This window comes from Aethalodelphis obliquidens, unplaced genomic scaffold, assembly GCF_003676395.1.
Source record: "Aethalodelphis obliquidens isolate GAN/ISIS:26980383/991018 unplaced genomic scaffold, ASM367639v1 scaffold116, whole genome shotgun sequence".
NCBI classification, from domain to species: domain Eukaryota; kingdom Metazoa; phylum Chordata; class Mammalia; order Artiodactyla; family Delphinidae; genus Aethalodelphis; species Aethalodelphis obliquidens.
The window spans coordinates 1,412,994-1,433,078 of NW_020838060.1; the positions used below are offsets into that span (position 1 = coordinate 1,412,994).

General features: G+C 41.7%; 1 protein-coding gene across 1 annotated transcript; it reads left to right on the forward strand.

Moving 5' to 3' along the window:
- Positions 1-17,275: 17,275 nt before the first annotated feature.
- PSMB4 (proteasome 20S subunit beta 4) lies at positions 17,276-19,677 on the forward strand. The gene is made up of 7 exons (XM_027097825.1): positions 17,276-17,442; positions 17,690-17,896; positions 18,167-18,313; positions 18,478-18,559; positions 18,961-19,077; positions 19,277-19,365; positions 19,559-19,677. Exons 1-7 carry the CDS (start codon positions 17,318-17,320, stop codon positions 19,569-19,571), a joined length of 780 nt encoding a protein of 259 aa, XP_026953626.1. The 5' UTR covers positions 17,276-17,317; the 3' UTR covers positions 19,572-19,677.
- The last annotated feature ends 408 nt before the right edge of the window (positions 19,678-20,085 follow it).

Here is a 20,085-nt window from a genome sequence, read left to right on the forward strand (position 1 = left end):
GAGTGTATTTGTTTCCCTGTCACTTATATTTTACTTTGTAATAGTATCTTGGGTCATAAATTTTTTTTAAATTTTGATATCAAATTTATTAATCATTTCCTTTACCGGTTTGAATCATGTTTTAGGAATTTATTTACTATCATAAAATATTCTCCCAAAATTAATGTATATATTTAATGTAATTTCAATTAGATTCAATTAGAATCCCAATATGATTTGGTGGGCTTTTTTAAAGTTTTTTTTAAATCATTTATTTATTTATTTTTGGCTGCGTTGGGTCTTCATTGCTGTGTGGGCTTTCTCTAGTTGCGGCGAGTGGGGGCTACTCTTTGTTGTGGTGTGCAGGCTTCTCATTGCTGTGGCTTCTTGTTGCAGAGCACGGGCTCTAGGCGCATGGGCTTCAGTAGTTGTGGCACACGGGCTTAGTTGCTCCGCAGCATGTGGGATATTCCCGGACCAGGGCTCGAACCTGTTTCCCCTGCATTGGCAGGCGGATTCTTAACCACTGCGCCACCAGGGAAGTCCTGGTGTTTTGTTTCTTTTTTAATTGGATAAAATGATCCTAAAGAAAGGATAAACAGGGAATTCCCTGGCAGTCCAGTGGTTAGGACTCAGCGGTTTCACTGTCAGGGTCGGGTTCAATCCATGGTTGGGAACTAAGATCCTGCAAGCCACACGGCGTGGCCAGAAAGAAAGAAAGAATACTCCAAGCAGACAATGGATTAATATCCATAATATATCAAAAGCTCTTATAAATTAATTCAATATAAGAATGAACAAACAATATGAATAAACAATGCAGAGAGGAGAAAATTTTCTGCCAAGAAATAATGAAAAGATGCTTAAATTCACCATTAGTCCAGGAAATGCAATTTAAAGTAACAATGAGATATCACACTCCACCCTGTCAGAGACGCAAAAATTGTAAAAGAGCTATTACAGCTATTGCTGGCTGGGATTTGGAGAAAGGATATATATATATATTTGTTTGTTTGTTTGTTTGTTTGTTTGTTGTGGCCTCTCCCGTTGCGGAGCACAGGTTCCGGTTGCGCAGGCTCAGCGGCCGTGGCTCACGGGCCCAGCTGCTCTGCGGCATGTGGGATCTTCCCGGACCGGGGCACGACCCCGTGTCCCCTGCATCGGCACGCGGACTCTCAACCACTGTGCCACCAGGGAAGCCCGAGAAAGGATATTTTTATCTTTAACTTTTGACAAAAGGTAACAAACTCAGAGATTTATATACTGAAAAAATCTTTTGTCTATAAATATTTCCTTATAGGCCTCTCATTATACCATTTTGTCTGGATTTATGTTTTACTTTAATTTTCATTTAGTTCTCATAATAATTCTATTCCTCAATATTTTTATGCTCTTCTGAATGGCATTCTATATTTCATTACATTTTAAGAGCATGTCCATTTACTCTGATTTTCTATATAGGCAATCATTTTGCCTCTCCACAATTTTTTCTTCTTTCTCAATTCCTATTCTTTTCTTTTTCCTTCCTCCCTCCCTCTCTCCCTCTGTTTTATTTATGAGGCTATTCTTCATTGCGGTGTGCGGGCTTCTCATTGCGGTGGCTTCTCTTGTTGTGGAGCACAGGCTCTAGGTGGGCGGGCTTCAGTAGTTGTGGCACATGGGCTCAGTAATTGTGGCTCATGGGCTTTAGAGTGCAGGCTCGGTAGTTGTGGCGCACGGGCTTAGCTGCTCCACGGCATGTGGGATCTTCCTGGGCCAGGGCTTAAACCTGTGTCCCCTGCATTGGCAGGCAGATTCCTAACAACTGTGCCACCAGGGAAGTCCCAAACCTTTTATTTTTATTTTTCAGTTTTTTATTCTTTTAAATTAATTTTTATTGGGGTATAGTTGATTTACAATGCTGTGTTAGTTTCTGCTGTACAGCAAACTGAATCAGTTATACATATACATATATCCACTCTTTTAGATTCTATTCCCATATAGGTCATTTCAGAGTATTGAGTAGAGTTCCCTGTGCTAAACAGTATGTTCTTATTGCTGTAGTTATCTATTTTATATATAGTAGTGTGTATATGTCAATCCCAATCTCCCAATTTATCCCTCCCCCACCCTTTACCCCCTTGGTAACCGTAAGTTTATTTTCTACATCTGTTACTATATTTTGTAAATAGGTTCATTTGTACCATTTTTTTAGATTCCACATATAAGTGATATCATATGATATTTGTCTTTCTCTGTCAGACTTACTTCACTCTGCATGACAATCTCTAGGTCCATCCATGTCGCTGCAAATGGCATTATTTCTTTCCTTTTTGTGGCTGAGTAATATTCCACTGTGTATATATATATATATATATATATATATATATATATATATACCACATCTTCTTTATCCATTCCTCCATCGATGGACATTTAAGTGGCTTCCATGTTCTGGCTATTGTAAATAATGCTGCAATGAACATTGGGGCACATATATCTTTTTGAATTATGGTTTTCTCCGGATATATGCCCAGGAGTGGGATTGCTGGATCATATGGTAGCTCTATTTTTAGTTTTTTAAGGAACCTCCACACTGTTCTCTATAGTGGCTGTACCAATTTACCTTCCAACCAACAGTGTAGGAGGGCACTCTTTTTCTCCACACACTCTCCAGCATTCATTGTTTGCAGATTTTTTGGCAATGGCCATTCTGACTGGTGTGAGGTGATACCAGTCAGTTTGGATTTGCATTTCTCTGATAATTAGTGATGTTGAGCATCTTTTCATGTGCCTCTTGGCCATCTGTGTTTTCATTGGAGAAATGTCTATTTAGATCTTCTGCCCATTTTTTGATTGGGTTGTTTGTTTTTTTGATGTTAAGCTGCATGAGCTGTTTGTATATTTTGGAGATTAATCTCTTGCTGGTTGCTTCATTTGCAAATATTTTCTCCCATTCTGTGGGTTGTCTTTTCATTTTGTTTATGGTTTCCTTTGCTGTGCAAAAGCTTTTAAGTTTAATTAGGTCCTATTTGTTTATTTTGTTTTTATTTTCATTACTCTAGTTGGTGGGAATCTTTTAAAATAACCCCTTAGAGTTGAGGCCCACAAAGTTGGTGACCTCTGCCCCTTGCTTGCTACCTTGCTCTCTATGTCTTGCTTGTTTGTGATGTGGGACAGAGAACTGACCTTTCCCTGGTTCATTGCGCATGCCCCTGTCCCCCCGCCCGTCCGTTTCTGGGAACTGTAAGTAATGTCTTGCGACTCCCTTTGTGTGAGTGGACTGAGACCGTGCCTTCAATCAAAACGACCCCAGGGTTTTACTTCCCCAAACTGTGAGCACAGATGCTGAAGGAGCTACCTGTTAACCTATGTGGGTGACTTGTGCCTCTTCATTCAGCAGGTCATAGTCTGCATAGTCTTAATTTAATACACAAGCTATGGGCCCCCCAACACAAAGAACAGAGGCAATAGAACTGGATGTGCAAATAGTTGGCTTTTCTTCTGGGCACTCCAGGAGATGAGCTTTCACAGCATGAGGGGTGCTCTGAATGGGATGGGTCAGGCCGGGTGGTTTGGGGAGAGCATGTGTTGTGAACATCTGCTTGCTCTTTTAAATTTAGGACTCTTAAATACAGTGAATCTATGAGTATGAATAAAAAATACTTCAATAAGTGGGATATTTTAATCATGTCTATTTCACTGGTCATTGCTACTCTCAAAAGCTTGTATACCTTTATTTTTATCAGTCACTTTATTAAATTCTCTTATAAATTTTTATAGTTTTTAATTGATTAGGATTTCTAGAAGTACAATCATATTTGAAAGTATAAATAATTTTATCTCTTATTTTCAAATATTTATGCCACTCTTTCCACTTTATTGTCTCATTGCTTCAGCTATAAGCTCCACAAAGGCAAGAATTTTATTCACTACTCTATAGACTGTTTGCCTAAAACAGTTCATAGCAAACACTCAATAAACATTTGTTGAATGAATAAATAAATCAGGTAAAATCTTCAAATTAACGTTGAATATTTATGCTAACAGTAGACTTCCCTCTTCAGTTCTTTTTTTTTTTTTGCCACGCCCTGCAGCATTTGGGATCTTAGTTCCCAGACCAGGGATAAAACCGGCGCCCCCTGCAGTAGAAGTATGGAATCTTAATCACTGGACTGCCAGGGAAGTCCCCTGGTCTAGTTCTTAATTTGAATACTTCAGCAGTTAATGTGTTTGTTGCTGGTTTTTGGCAAATAGACACTGTTATGTTTACGATTTCTATTTCTATTCCTATTTTGCATAGAGTTTTATTAGGAATGGCGGCTGATTTTCACACAGTGCTACTTTGGGGGTATCTATTGATACAATCTTATGGGTTCTCTCCCTTATTTTATTGATATAGTGAATTAATGTTGACAAAATTAGTAAAAAGTATTAAACTTAAAGTCCATGGTCTATATAAGGAAAAAGATGAAATCTTACTTTAAAGATCAAGAAATGCCTACGGAAAGGTAAACTGTATTTCTAGAAGGGAAAATTTAACATAAAAATGTCAATCCTTCTCAACTGATTAGTTTCCATTAAGAACCCCAATGGGGGATGTGGCCAGGATGGCAGAGTACGAAGACCCTGAGCTCACCTCCTCCCACAAGCACATCAAAACTGCAACATTTACAGAGCAACTATCCATGAAAGTGACCTCAGGACTAGCAGAAAAGATCTTCTACAGCTAAAAATATAAGGAAGGAACCACAAAGAGACAGGAGGGGTAGAGAGGTGGAGATGCGGGTATAGTCAAGGCCCATACCCCTGGGTGGGCAACCCACAAACAGGAGGATAATTATAATTGCAGAGGTTTTCCCTAAGAAGCAAGGGGTCCAGGCCCCACGTCGGACTCCCCAGGCCAGGGGGTCCTGCATCAGGAAGACAAGTCCCCAGAACATTTGGCTTTGAAGACCAGCAGGGCTTGCTTTTGGGAGAGCCAGAGGGATGTAGGAAATAGACCCCACTCTTAAAGGGCACACACAAAATCTCACATACTCCGAGACCCAGGGTAGAAGCTGTGATTTGAGAGGGTCAGACCCACTTGCTGATCTCAGAGAGCCTCCCAGAGAGGCAGGATGCAACTGAAATTCACCCTGGGGACATAGATGCTGGCAGCAGCTGGTTTTGGGAGTGCATCCCACCACAAGGACACTGGTGGTGGTAAGGACCATTTTAGAATCTTCCCTCCACCTTATTAGTGCCGGTCCTGGCCCTGCCCACCAGCCAGTTGGCACCCATCCTGGGATGTCCCAGGCCAAGCAGTTAGCTGAATGAGGACACAGTCCCACTCACCAGCAGGCTAGTTGCGCTAGGACCCCCTGAGTCCCCAGCTGCCTGGGGACATGGCCCCACATATCAGGGGGCCCAGGACCCAGACCTTCCCACTAGTGTACCTGCATTAGCCCTGGGCCCCTTGCAGTTAGCCATCAGACCCAGCCCTGGAACCTGGCCTCACCCACCAGCAGGCCATCACCAGCTCCAGGTCACTCCAGACCCTGCAGCCAGCCATGTCAGGAATTGGCCCTTCCCACCAGCAGGCTGACAACAGTCCCTGAACCTCCCTCCAGGCTACGGTCCAGCGCATCAGCAGTCTGACACTAGCTCTGAAACCCCTGGGCCTGTAGCCAATCACACCAGGAGCTGGTTCCACCCACCTGTGGGCTGGCATCAGGACTGGGTTCCCCTGGCCACGTAGCCAGCTACAGCCAGGACCCGGCCCCAACCACCATCAGTTGGCAGCCTCCACACAAGGCAGGGCCTGGCAACCAACCAGACCAGGGACCAGCCATGTCTACCAATGCACCCAAAGTAGTCAGCCAGACACAACAGAAGGACCCACGCAGCACATGTAGAGAGCAACCCTAAAGCATATAGCTCTGGTGACCAGAGTGGAGTGTGCTGCTGGGCCCCAAAGGAGATTTCCTACATAAGGTCACTTCTTCAAGATTGGGAAACATAAACAACCTACCAAACACATAGAAATAAAAACAGCAAGTTAGGCAACATGAGGCAACAATGGAATATGTTCCAAATGAAGGAATAAGAAGAAACGCCAGAAGAAAAACTAAGTTAAGTGGAGATAAGCAATCTACCAATAAAGAGTTTAAGGCAATACTCATAAAGATTCTCAAAGAACTCAGGAGAAGAATGGATGAACAGAGTGAGAAGTTAGAAGTTTTTAACAAAGAGTTAGAAGATATAAAGAAGAACCAAACAGAGCTGAAGAATACAATAACTGAAATAAAAAATAACACTAGAAGGAATCAATGGTAGATTAAATGATACAGAGGAACAGATCAGCAAACTGGAAGATAGAGTAGTGGAAATCATTCAAGCTGATCAGAAAAAAAGAAAACAGAATTTTCAAAAATGAAGACAGTTTAAGAGACCTCTGGGAAAACATCAAGCATACTAACATTCACATTATAAAGTCCCAGAAGGAGAAGAGAGAGAGAAACGTACAGGGAACATATCTGAAGACATAATAGCTGAAAACTTCCCTAACTTGGGAAAGGAAACAGACATCCAGGTCCAGGAAGCACAGAGAATCCCAAATAAGATCAACCCAAAGAGGACCACACCAAGACACACTGTAATTAAAATAGCCAAAATTAAAGATAAAGAAGGAATATTAAAAACAGCACAGGAGGACTTCCCTGGTGGTGCAGTGGTTACGAATCCGCCTGCCAATGCAGGGGACACAGGTTCGAGCCCTGGTCCAGGAAGATCCCACATGCCGTGGAGCAACTAAGCCTGTGCGTCACAACTACTGAGCTTGTGCTCTAGAGCCTGTGAGCCACAACTACTGAAGCCCACACGCCTATAGCCCGTGCTCTGCAACAGAGAAGCCAGAGCAATGAGAAGCCTGCACACTGCAATGAAGAGTAGCTCCTGCTCGCCGCAGTTAGAGAAAGCCTGCGCACAGCAACGAAGACCCAATGCAGCCCCCAAATAAATAAATATATTTTAACAAATAAAAATAATAAATTAATTAATTTTAAAAAACAGTAAGGGAAAAACAACAAGTTATATACAAGGGAAATCCCATAAGGCTATCAGCTGACTTTTCAGCAGAAACTCTGCAGGCCAGAAGGGAGGGGCATGATATAATTAAAGTGATGAAAAGGAAAAAACCTACAACCAAGAATACACTACCCAAAGGCTTTCATTCAGATTTGAAGGCAAGCTCAAGTTTTACAGATAAGCAAAAGCTAAAAGAGTTTGGCACCATGAAATCAGCTTTACAAAAAATGTTAAAGGGTAGTTTAATAATAGTTCATTTTAGGGAAATATTTTTTCTTCAAAGATAAAGTAAATGTCAAATGATACAAATATGTCTTTCCAAAATTAATAATCTCCTTCTCCACTGGCCCCAGGTAAACAATGTTAGCAATTTGGTAGATGTATTTCCATGTATTTCCACCCAGCCACTCCGTGGCATGTGGGATCTTCCGGGACCGGGGCACGAACCCGTGTCCCCTGCATCGGCAGGCGGACTCTCAACCACTGCACCACCAGGGAAGCCCTTAAATTTTGTTTTTAACATCTAAAATCAACTTTATTGATGTATAACTTACGTACACTAAAATTCACTAATGGGTGAGTTTGTTTTCTACTGTACACTTTTCTGTATTTGTACATCATAAAAACAAAGTACAGGATTCTGGAACAACGATGATTACATAGTTTTTGAATCTCACCCAATTCTCTCATAAAAACAGAACAACTAGACAGCAAAGCCAAAATCCCATCAACAGCATTTCCAACAATTACAAAATGACATGACAAGGTATCCCCATGAATCCAAAAACAAGTGAGTGGGGACAAACCACCAACAGTTAAAAGACCGGCGTGGTGTCAGCATTTGTGTGGGAGAGAGTAGAGTGAAACACTGGGGCCTCTGACACACCTGAGAACAGCAGACCCCAAAAAAGCCAACAGATATTCACAGGAAAGGACAACAGGGTAATTTGAAAACAGCAGTTCAAACAGAGCAGGGCTTTGCCCAGTCCAATAGCTGACACATGCAAGGAGTCCATGGTAAGGTCTGAAGAGGCTGGAGTAGTCTAAGTCCCAGGAACTCTCCAACTGACCAGCAAGGCTCCTGCTAGAACAGGGTTCCACACTGAGGAGAAAATGATGGAAGTAGAATAAAAATTAATTAAAACAGGACAACAGAGCCACACGAAGAGAAGGAAGCTCTGGATGAAAGTGGAAAAGAAGAACAAAGCTAGGAAATCTTGAGAGAGCAACTGGTCATGTTTTTGAAAATTACACAAAAAGAACAGCAGAGGGAGCTCTGTGAAGTTAGAAAAGCTATCCTGAACCTTGCCTCCTAAAAGTTCAGGAAAACAAATGTTTCCAAAAGAAAAGAGGGTCAAAGGATCGAGGGCAAATCCCACACAGTTATTACAAAAATAAAGAGAATAAGAAGCAGAATAACATCTCTACTGACAATGAAATCACGCCAGACAGTCATGTCCACGAGCAAAACAGACCGTAATCCACCATTTCAAAATGAGCTGAAAGATACTGTGAAAATAATGTAAGAAATAAAAGAACAACAGAAGTCAGAATTTGAAAATGCAGCTATTAGGTGACTAAACTCGGGAAAGAACTGGAAATAAAAGAAAAAATCTGGGACTTCCCTGGTGGTCCAGTAGTTTAGAATCCCCCTTCCAATGCAGGGGATGCGGGTTCAATCTCTGGTTGGGTAAGTAAGATCCCACATGCTGTGGAGCAACTAAGCCTGCACGCTGCAACTACTGAGCCTGTGCACCACAACTAGATAGAAGCCCAAGAAGCCCGTGTGCCGTATGAAGAGCCTGAACACCACAACTAAGACACGACGCAGCCCAAAATAAATATTTTTAAGAAAGGAAAAAAATCTCTTCAGAAATGAAGACTAAATTAAAAGGAATATAAGACTAAGTAAATATAATAGATAATGCCTTAAGAGAAACAGAAAGTAAAATTTTTTTAAGTTGAAAATAAATGAAGGGATATAGAGAATACATACTAAAAGCTAAAATCAAGGAAAAAAAATTAAACCACTACATATTGAAATAACACACTGCATATATAAGATTATCAACTCAGAATGACCAACATAGTCCTGTTCTAGTAAAATTATTGAACTTTAAGGAAAAAATTATTATTTCATCATGTAGGCAAAAAGAGCAAGTGACCTAGAAAAGGGGGAAAATTATATTGTCATTAGACTGTTTGACAGGAACAATTTATGTCAGAGAAATTAGGATAACATAACTAAGATATACTTAAGGCAAAAAAATGTAAGCTAAGGGTTTTTTTTTTGTTTGTTTTTTGGCCACACCACAAGGCATGAGGGACCTCCTGACCATGGATTGAACCTGTGCCCCCTGCAGTGGAAGCATGGAGTCTTAACCACTGGACCGCCAGGGAAGTCCCAAGGCTAAGGGTTTTATACCCAGCAAAATTGACTTGGGGTGCGGAGAAAAGGGAATCCTCTTGCACCGTTGGTGGGAATGTAAATTGATACAGCCACTATGGAGGTTCCTTAAAAAACTAAAAATAGAATTACCATATGACCCAGCAATCCCACTACTGGGTATGTACCCAGAGAAAACCATAATTCAAAAAGACACATGCACTCCAATGTTCATTGCAGCACTATTTACAATAGCCAGATCATGCAAGCAACATAAATGCCCATCGACAGACGAATGGATAAAGGAGATGTGGTACATATATACAATGGAATGTTACTCAGCCAAAAAAGGAAAGAAATTGGGTCATTTGTAGAGACATGGATGGACCTAGAGACTGTCATACAGACTGAAGTTAAGTCAGAAAGAGAAAAACAAATATCGTATATTAACGCATATATGTGGAATCTAGAAAAAATGGTACAGATGAACCGGTTTGCAAGGCAGAAATGGAGACACAGATGTAGAGACCAAATGTACGGACACCAAGGGGGTAAAGCCAGGGGTGGTGGGGGTGTTGGGGTGGGATGAATTGGGATATTGGGATTGACATGTATACACTAATATGTATAAAACAGATAACTAATAAGAACCTGCTGTATTAAAAAATAATAATAAAATAAAATTTTTAAAAAATTGACTTGGAAGTTTGAAGGGCATACACAACTGTTACCAGTATTCAATAATTAAGAGAATGTAGATTCCATGAGCCCTCCCTGAAGGATCTAGAAAAAAACTTTACAAACAAAATGATTAGAGCAACATCAACATAAGGATTGGTGGTAAGCCAGAGATAGATAGATAGAGATATAAATATATGTATAACTTGTAGAACTAAGAATAAATATATCTGTATGTTTTCCTTTTCCTCTAACCCTTCCTTTTGTGAACAATTTAGTCCAAAGCCATTAAGTGGGACCAAGCAAGGGAGGCAAAGGTGTGAAGCAGAAAATGGTGCAGAGCCACAGTGGCCCAGCATGAGATGTGAGGAAGACGTCTAAGCAGGGAGGTGGCAGCGACAGTGACCTGATGTAGGTTGTTGGAGCCACAGTAGGATAAAGGGGGTGTGTACTTGGAGAGATGGTCCATAGTAAGGTATGGGAGCCTGAGTCGGGTACAGAGAAAATCTTCATGAGGGGATGGTGCAGTAGGATGTTGGAGCTGGAGCAGAGTGAGGAGGGCATTGGTGAAGGGATGGAGTTGGTGGCAGTGATGGGAGATTGGTTATGCATAAGGGAATTGATTTACATATATAGAGAAGATAATGGGAGCCAGGTTTCTCACTTTCACTTTCAGAAAAGGGAATAACAAATATGGAAAGGGAGAAAGTTAGAATATGTTATGTCCAGTAGTGTTGAATTGAAATTGGAGATACTGGTGTAAAGTTGTAGTTTTCAGTGGATAGATAACTAATAAGTTATCTACTATCTACTAATAAGTAGATAGACATAGAAATAAATATTGATGTAAATGTATGTGCATAGCTCTCTCCACTGAGAAGTATTGGGGACAGCAATATCTCAGTAATGAGCTCACCTAGGGACTAAATCTTGGTTTCTAAATACCAGTCTCAGGAATTCCCCGGCAGTCCAGCAGTTAGAACTCTGTGCTCTCACTGCCAAGGGCCCGAGTTCGATTCCTGGTTGGGGAACTAAAATCCCACAAGCTGCTCGGCCAAAAACAAACAAACAAACAAAAAACCAAAAAAAGGAATAAATACCAGTTTCTACTAAAAGGAATCAAGGCCCTTTGGAGAAATGACTGATTCCAGGGCTGGTGCAGAGAAAGTATGAGCCTGGAACATCCTGTTTTGCCAAAAAGTAACGATGTGCTCAAATAATGATGGGGACATGTTAAAAGGACCCAGAAGCCAGTTTTCTTTAAAATTGATTTTTATTGGAGTATAGTTGATTTACAATGTTGTTAGAAGCCAGTTTGAAAAGGCTCTCACTGGCCAAATCTGGAATAATTTGAGCATCAGAATGAATGTTTAAATCTATGAGTTCATAAAAATACAAAAAATGCTAACTGGTCACATTTAGATAATGATGGGGCAAAATCATTTTAAAAGTCTTTAAAGAGAAAGAATAAAGCATTTATCTGACATTTCTTATATGAACTTAACACTGGGTAACCAAAAAAGTAGATGAGAAAAGTGTCCCCTTATGGAAATATTCACGTTAATGAATGAAAACAAAGTTACAGAATTAGAATATCATTATTGTGCAATACCAAATGAATTAACTGAACAGAAGCAATTGCTAACATCACAAGAAAAAGAGACAACCAGACACAATGGGCCTCCTGGTGAAAAAACACACCACCACTTACCGTCTTGCCAAAGGCATCAAACCTGAGTCTGAACAGACCTCTGGATTGAGCTGTCCACGTGCAGGAACTGCAGAGGACTGAGGAACATGTTGAACTAAACTATTAGTATGCAATCAGCAAAACCCAGGCTGTGGGCAGAAAGTAGGGTATACAGATCAAACATCCTGGGGTCTTTAACAGATACACTGTTATGAAAAGAAAGGGCTAGAGGAGGAAATCTGTAGATTAAAAAACTCAAAATACATATAAAATCAAATAAATGGGAAATCTGAAGTATAGTGTCCAGGGAAGCACACTTGGATGATGAAACTATAAAGAAATCCAAGGGGATAATTATCATAAAAGTCAGGATAGTGGCTATTTTCTAGGAGAGGGAAACAATTGTGATTGGAACTGGGCTAGCTGGAGAAGTTCCATTTCTTGATTTAGATGGTAGTTTCAAGGGTGTTGGCCTTAAAGTAATTCAAGTCATGTATTTGTTTTGTGTGATTTTCTATATGTGTGTTTTATTTTTCAGTTATAAAGGTAAAAAAAACAAATCATGGACTTCTGATTCCAGATGTGGTAGGCTGATAATGGCTTCTCAAGATATATCCACAGCCTAATCCCTGGAACCTGTGAATGTTACCGTTTTTGAAAAATAAGAAAAAAGTTTTTATTTGGAAAAAGGGTTTTTTTTTTTTTCTCCTCCAGATGTGATTAAACTAAGGATCTTTAAATGAAGAGACTATAATGCATTACGTGGGTGGGCCCTAAATGTAACCACAGTGTCCTTATAAGAGAAAAGCAGAGGGGGATGTGACCAAGAGGAGAAGGTGAGAAGAAGATGGAGAGAGATTGGAGTTATGTACCCACATGCCAAAGAACACCAAATAATGGCAGAAGCTAGAAGAGGCAAGGAATGAATCCCCCTCCAGACCCTCCAGAGGGAGTGTGGTCCTGATGTTGCCTTGCTTTCAGATTCTGGCCTCTAGAATTGTGAGAGAATAAATTTCTGTTGTTTTAAGCCACTAAGATTGTGGTTATTTGCTATAGCATCCACAGGAAACCAATACACCAATACACCAATAAACCAATACAGGTAAGCTGTAGGTCATGGCAGGTCAGTCTTCCTCCTGCAATAAGAAGCTAGAAAAACTACAAAAACCATGTTTTTTAAAGGCAACAAGGGGATGTCAAAGGAATGAGGACTAGATCAAGTAAAATTCCAGAGACAGGAGAATGTTTCTGAAGTGAGCTGAGCACAGGCTGAAGATAAGGCCTAACCTAGACAGAATGCCTCTGCTTGGGGAAAAGAAATCACCAAAGACTTTGGTGGTCATGCAATGCTGGAGTGACTAGTTAAAATTTTAAAGGGCCTCTAATGATGGCTAGTTTTATCTATGGAAAATTTGCGGAACTCCTGGAATGTTCATGAGGCTGGAGAGTTGGGTTAAAAGCTTCTAAAAGGCACAATGAACCTCCCACAGTCTGGCATTATTGATTAGGAAGTGAAGACCTGCTGAGGCAGGGAAAGGAGAAGAGCCTCAACTACTCAACTGGTCTCCTCCTCAAGATATCTGCCAGATTTTGAGACTCCCTGGAACAGGAGCCTGCAGAGCTGGCTCAATCTTCTTCAGCACTTCAGAGCTAAGGAGATGAATACCTGCCCAGCTTTCAGTCAAAAGATTGTGAGGAACATGCCTGAAGAATATGGATGAACCAGACTGAAACAGCAACCCAACCCTGAGACAGCCTAATCCTTGACTGGATTGAGGTGAATCAGTCCCTCACCCTATCTGCCTAATAGGAAAAAGTGAGAACCCTCTCTGGTGGAAGAGAACATGATATGGAGCCTTCTGTAGTTATTCATAATTTCTGGCAAACAATAAAAAAGCATGAGACTTGTAAAGAGAAAAAAAAATATGACCAAAATGAAAAGAAAAAAAATATAAAAAGACTCATAGATGATCCAGATACTAAAATTAGCATACAAGAATGTAAAAATAACAATGATTAACATGTTAAAGAAAATAGCAAAAATTATGGACATATAAATGAAAATGAATTTAAACAGAAAATTGGAATCTATAAAAAACTCAAATGGGGCTTCCCTGGTGGCACAGTGGTTGAGAGTCCACCTGCTGATGCAGGAGACATGGGTTCGTGCCCTGGTCCAGGAAGATCCCACATGCCACGGAGCGGCTGGGCCTGTGAGCCATGGCCGCTAAGCCTGCGCGTCCAGAGCCTGTGCTCCGCAACGGGAGAGGCCACAACAGTGAGAGGCCCGCATACCACAAAAAAAAACCCCCAAAACTCAAATGGACATTCTAGAACTGAAAAACAAACAAAAAGCCAAAATCTGAAATGTAAGGGTTTAACAGCAGATTGGGCACAGAATTAGAGAACTGGAAGATAGGTCAGTAGAAAACATCCAAACTGAAACACAGAGATAAAAAAGAATGGAAAACAAAAAGAAAGTAAGAAGCATAGGAGACATGCTCAAATATCTAGCACATGTTTAACTGGAATCTTAAAAAAGAGGAGAGAATATTGGGAAAAAGCAATATTTAAAGAGATAATGGCTGAGAATTTTCCAAAACTGATGAAAGATATCAAACCACAGATTCAAGAAGCTCAGCAAACCCAAGCAGGATAGATACAAATAAAACCATGGCTAGGCATATCCTAGTAACACTGTTGAACATCAGAGACACTGTTGGGTATCTTAAAAGAAGTCAGAAGAAAAAAGCCCCAGTATCTTCAAAGAAACAGCAGTATGACTAACAGATGACTTCTCAACAAAAACAATGGAAGCCAGAAGAAAATGAAATAACATATTTAAAGTTCCAAAAGAAAATAACTGTCAACCTAGAATTCTATACCAAAAGGAAAAAAATGCCATAAAATATAAAATTTAAAGATATCTTTACCAAAACAATCTTGAAAAAGAAGAATAATGTCTTGTACAGTCTGATTTCAAAACTTACTACAAAGTTACAATAATCAAAACAGTGTGGCGCTGTCATAAAGACAGACATATAGACTATGGAATAAAATAGAGAACCCAGAAATAAACCCTCACATATGATCAATGATTTCAACAAGAGTGCCAAGACCATTCAATGAGGAAAAGACAGTCTTTTCAACAAACGATGTTGAGAAAACTGGATACCTACGTGTATAAGAATGAAGTTAGGCCCTTACCTTATACCATAGACAAAATTTAACTCAAAATGGCTAAGAGTTCTAAACATAAGGACTAAAAGTACAAAACTCTTAGAGGAAAACATAGTGGAAACGCTTCTTAACATTGCATTTGGTAATGATTTCTTGGATATGACATCAAAAGTATGGATATGATATCAAAAGTATGGGCAACAAAAAAAGATAAACAGGACCACATCTGAATCTGAATCTTCTGTGCATCAAGGGACACTGTTGAAAGACAATCTGTTTCTGCTTTTGTGGAACTTTTGCTTTAGCAAGTCAGTTTTTAGACAAGTGTGACACATCCTGCAAGAGAGATATTGCAGAACTGAATTATAGAGGATGTAAAATTACAAAAATCCTCAGGGCATACCCACAGGGTAGTGCAGCCATGGACAAGCTAGACACATTTTCTTTCTCATCTTTCTGTTACAGCCCCCTGGAGCCAGGCCCTGAGCAGGTCAAGAAATGATCCTTAACTCTTTTGGAGTTGAAGTTTCAAATACCACTTCTCCTAAAATATGGAGCAGTGAAAATGTTTGTGAGGTGGTGATGATGGTGATTATTAATTCCAATTTAGTCTAGTGTTATTCTTTTCTGAGAATTTCAAGACATTCCCCATAACCAGAGATACCCTGACATGATACAAAACCAGTCTGATGATTATTGACTTAAAAGCTCGAACACTGGTGAGAGCTAAATACTAATTAAACTCGAAGTAATAGCCAACCATAGAAAACTGGGCAAACTTAAAAATGCTTTAAAAAGAGAAGAAACTTCTTATAAGTTTCCCTTTAAGTTTAAGTTTCCCCTTCAGTTTAACTTATGTCTTGTTTTCATCTTAGCACAAAAGACATGCTGGTCACCTTCCTCTGAATATTGCATCATCAAATGTTAGTGGTTTGCTTTCCCTGTCATCCTACTCCCAGGCTGAATGATTCTAGATCCTTTCACTTTTCTTCTTTAGACTCTGTGGAATTTGACCACCTGCCTGATCTCTGGAACTGGTACTGGCCCTACCAGAGCCTTAATCTAGGGACCTTGAAAGGAGTGAGACCAGAAACCAGCAAGCCACCTCAGGCCACTTCTAAACAAGGATATAGCCAATTAATTGATGGCTAATTGCTTTAAAGTTCATATGAAGAGGACTCTGGTAGCTATGAAAGTGAAGTATTCAAGCAGTTTTGGAGGAATCCCAGTAAGCCTTTTGTCATCACAAACGACACCTGCTATTTGTCCAGGTAAGCCTCAGAGAGGTCCAAGAGTCACCTGGAATATGGGGTTTGCGAGAACGTGGCTATTACTTTGAAGAAAAAATCTACTATCTAGTTTTCAAGTCCCAAAGGTGATACAAAGAGCATCATTTGGGTGCCTCTAACACAAGATCTTGACCCTTCCCTTTCCAAGGTTTCATGACCTAATAAAATATTTTATTTCCATTAGGCTAAAATTTTTTGCATTGCTTTGGTTCAAATTAACTCAGGGAATTTTAAAAAACAAAACTGATTTGGTTTCCTGCTGAGTGAAAAATTTTAAATCTAGTTGTTAAGGGAGTTGTGGCAAAGTAGTGGTTTTAGGTTTAGTGTTTGATTCTAGACACTGCTTCCAGCCCTTGCTACAGAACCACATTGAGAAGGGAACGCCTGTAATTTAGTTACACTCCCACAGTCAATGGAATTTTTCTGATGTTTAAGAGGTAGGCAAGAGCCTTTGACAATTAGGAAACTTTCAGAGATTTGTCCAAGGTCCTACAGAGTGAGTGATCCATCTGAGATATCGTACACCCCAAGGTACGCGCAACTGTATGATTCCTATTTTAATTGAGTTTGAAGACTCAGATCTTCTACTACTTGCTGTGTAATCGGGTAAATCACTACACAAGTCTCGGTTTCTTATATATAAAATGGGTCGAATATGCCACATGATCCTGGGCTCACTGTTAGTTTCGTGTGGGTTTTTTGTTTTTCATAAGGATCCAAAAAGGAAAGGAGAATTTCTGCTTCCTCGCTCAGCGTCAGCGTCTTGAAGTGCCCCGCCCTCCCATCCACCCCCGACCCATACCCATCTCCCACACCACCCACCCCTTCCTTGAATTTGTGCGTCAGAATACTGTTCTAGTCCAGACTCTACCGCGACGTGATACGACGTCTGGCAACTCCACATCTCTGGGTTTTGGTCGCCACCCGGGACACTGGTACGGTCGGCACTGACCCTATCAACATGGCAGCTGGAAGTAGCTTGCAGGAAGAAGAAAGGTGTGGCACTGAAGGATCACTTCCGCTTCCGTCGGCGACAACGCTTTCGTTTCCCGTGCTACCGTGACTAAGATGGAAGCGCTTTTGGAGTCGCGGTGCGGACTGGCCCCTGGGCAGTTTTACCGCATCCCGCCCACTCCCGGTTCCTCTGTGGATCCGGCGTCCGCGCTCTACGGGGGTCCGATTACGCGCACCCAGTAAGCTCTCGGCGCCTTAGCCTGCGCAGGGGGAGGGACCGTGGGGCCTGGTGCGGCCGGCAGGTTCTGGGAGCCGGGGAAGGCGAAGGGGGCACCCCGGGGCGCGCTAACGGCGGGGGAGCTCGGGGAGGAGGGTCCCGGAGAATGAAAGGAGCCGTTGAAAGTCAGAGGCGGAACCCACAACGCGGGAAGCGGGCTCAGGCTCTCCCCCCGCGCCGCTCCTCTCCAGACCATCCTCTCTCTCCAGGAACCCCATGGTGACCGGGACCTCGGTCCTGGGCGTCAAGTTTGAGGGCGGAGTGGTGATTGCAGCAGACATGCTGGGCTCCTACGGCTCCTTGGCTCGTTTCCGCAACATCTCTCGCATTATGCGAGTCAACAACAGCACCATGCTGGGTGCTTCCGGAGACTACGCTGATTTCCAATATTTGAAGCAAGTTCTCGGTCAAATGGTGTAAGTCATCTCGAGAATAGGAGTAGTTTCCAAGTGGGGAGGGGAATACACTGTTTTTTATCCCCTCAAGAAGTTCTAGGGTGGAGAAACTTGAAGCTGCAGCAGAGGACAGGGAGACTTGGCGTGGAAGATTTGAGAATGTTTGCAAATAAGTAGTTTATTTTAGTTTATTTTAGTTTAAATGGGGAAGATTGTGGTAACATCTTTTGGGGGTGGATGGAAACCCCGACTTCCGTTCTCTCCCTTTTTTCACAACCAATTCTTTTTAAGGATCGATGAGGAGCTGTTGGGAGATGGACACAGCTATAGCCCTAAAGCTATTCATTCATGGCTGACCAGGGCTACGTACAGCCGGCGCTCCAAGATGAACCCCCTGTGGAACACCATGGTCATTGGAGGCTATGCTGATGGAGAGAGGTTGACTTGAATACAAATAACTCATTTCCTTGACTACCCAATCTGTAGTGCCCGTGTATGTCTGTCTCTTCCCCCTGAGTGACTCCCACTTCTACCTCAGACCCCATGGTCCCTTCCTACAGCTAAGATACAGAAACCTAAGATGACCTATTGTGTCCTGTTAGCTTCCTGGGTTACGTGGACATGCTTGGTGTAGCCTATGAAGCCCCTTCGGTGGCCACCGGTTATGGTGCATACTTGGCTCAGGTAAGTAGCCAATTGAGGGATGAGGGATAGAAGACAGAAGGCAGGGGGGGTTAGTGGTTGTCTGCTTGTTCTACCCTTGAAATTCTGACATGAGGAACAGGCTAGGATCTGTACTGCTGGGCGGATGGTTTTCTTTTTGGTCCAGAGGCCATAATGACACAGTGGGGTATGTCCTGGAGGGAGTCAGTATACATGTGCTAAGAGAGGACACCCTAGAATTTCCCCTTCAAGTGGGTCTTAGCACAAGTAAGCAGAGTTCATTTTGCTGAGGCAGTAGGTGGAATGTCGCCCTTTCACTCATTTATGATTCTTTTCACACTGTGGATTTGCGACAAATCGCCTGGTATTCAGCTCGTGATATCTCCCATGTTCCCCCCCACCCCCACCCCCGATATCCCTAGCCTCTGCTGCGAGAAGTTCTGGAGAAGAAGCCAGTGCTGAGCCAGACTGAGGCCCAAGAGCTAGTGGAACGCTGCATGCGAGTGCTGTACTATCGAGATGCCCGTTCTTATAACCGGGTGAGAAGTGTGAATAATAAGTGATGCGGAGCTAATTGGCAGGCTTTGCAATCCCCGAGTCTCTAAACTTTGAAGCAGAGTGCCCCATTTCTGTGTCTCCTGTTTTCACCTTTGGGAAAGACCCTCCACTTGACCTTTGACCAGGGACTTCTTTCACATAAGGGTTGGCATTTTCATTGAGATCTCTGCTTTCTTTCAGTTTCAAATCGCCACTGTAACTGAAAAAGGTGTTGAAATAGAGGGACCCCTGTCTGCGGAGACCAGCTGGGATATTGCCCACATGATCAGGTGATTGAAATTAAAATTACAGTAGAAGAGATAGTTGGGAGATCCCTTGGTTGCAGTAAGCTTTGTTTTTCCGGAAGTCTCAACCAAAAAATTCTCTGGGTGGCAAGGGTTTGGGCTGAGGATAGAGCTGCTTTTACGAATTGATTCCTCACTCTATGGCTTCACCATTTTATTACGATCTCTTCCTTTTTAGTGGCTTTGAATGAAATACAGAGGCATTATCCAGAACTGAAGTTGTACCCTTCTTCTAACTTTGAACTTGGCTGGTTCAAAGGTACTATTCTTTTGTAAAATAAATCCTTTGAAACACTTGCTGAGTGGTTGTACTGTTTGACTAGGTCACACCAAGAGTGAAACTGCTAAGTACTGCTGTGTGCCATCTCCCTCCCTGGTCAGAGAACCCTTTGGTTCTTGGTTCTGGTAGCATATATATAGAACGGTCTGCATGATAATACCAAAGGCCCATTACTGTCTTCATCTGGGTCTGTACGAAGGCTGCTTTGTACAGAAGTCAGACTTAATCTTTGTGTGGTAACATAATTAGCTTTTAACATTTTTCTTCAATGTTTTCACCCATGCACTAGTCTAAAATACAGACTTTCTGGTTAATGTTGGCTCTATATGTGATTTTAGTTAAAACATCATTTCAAAGATGGAAATGTAACATCTCGTAGAGCTGTATAAGGTTACTCCCAAACTGGAACTAACAGCCTTGATCCC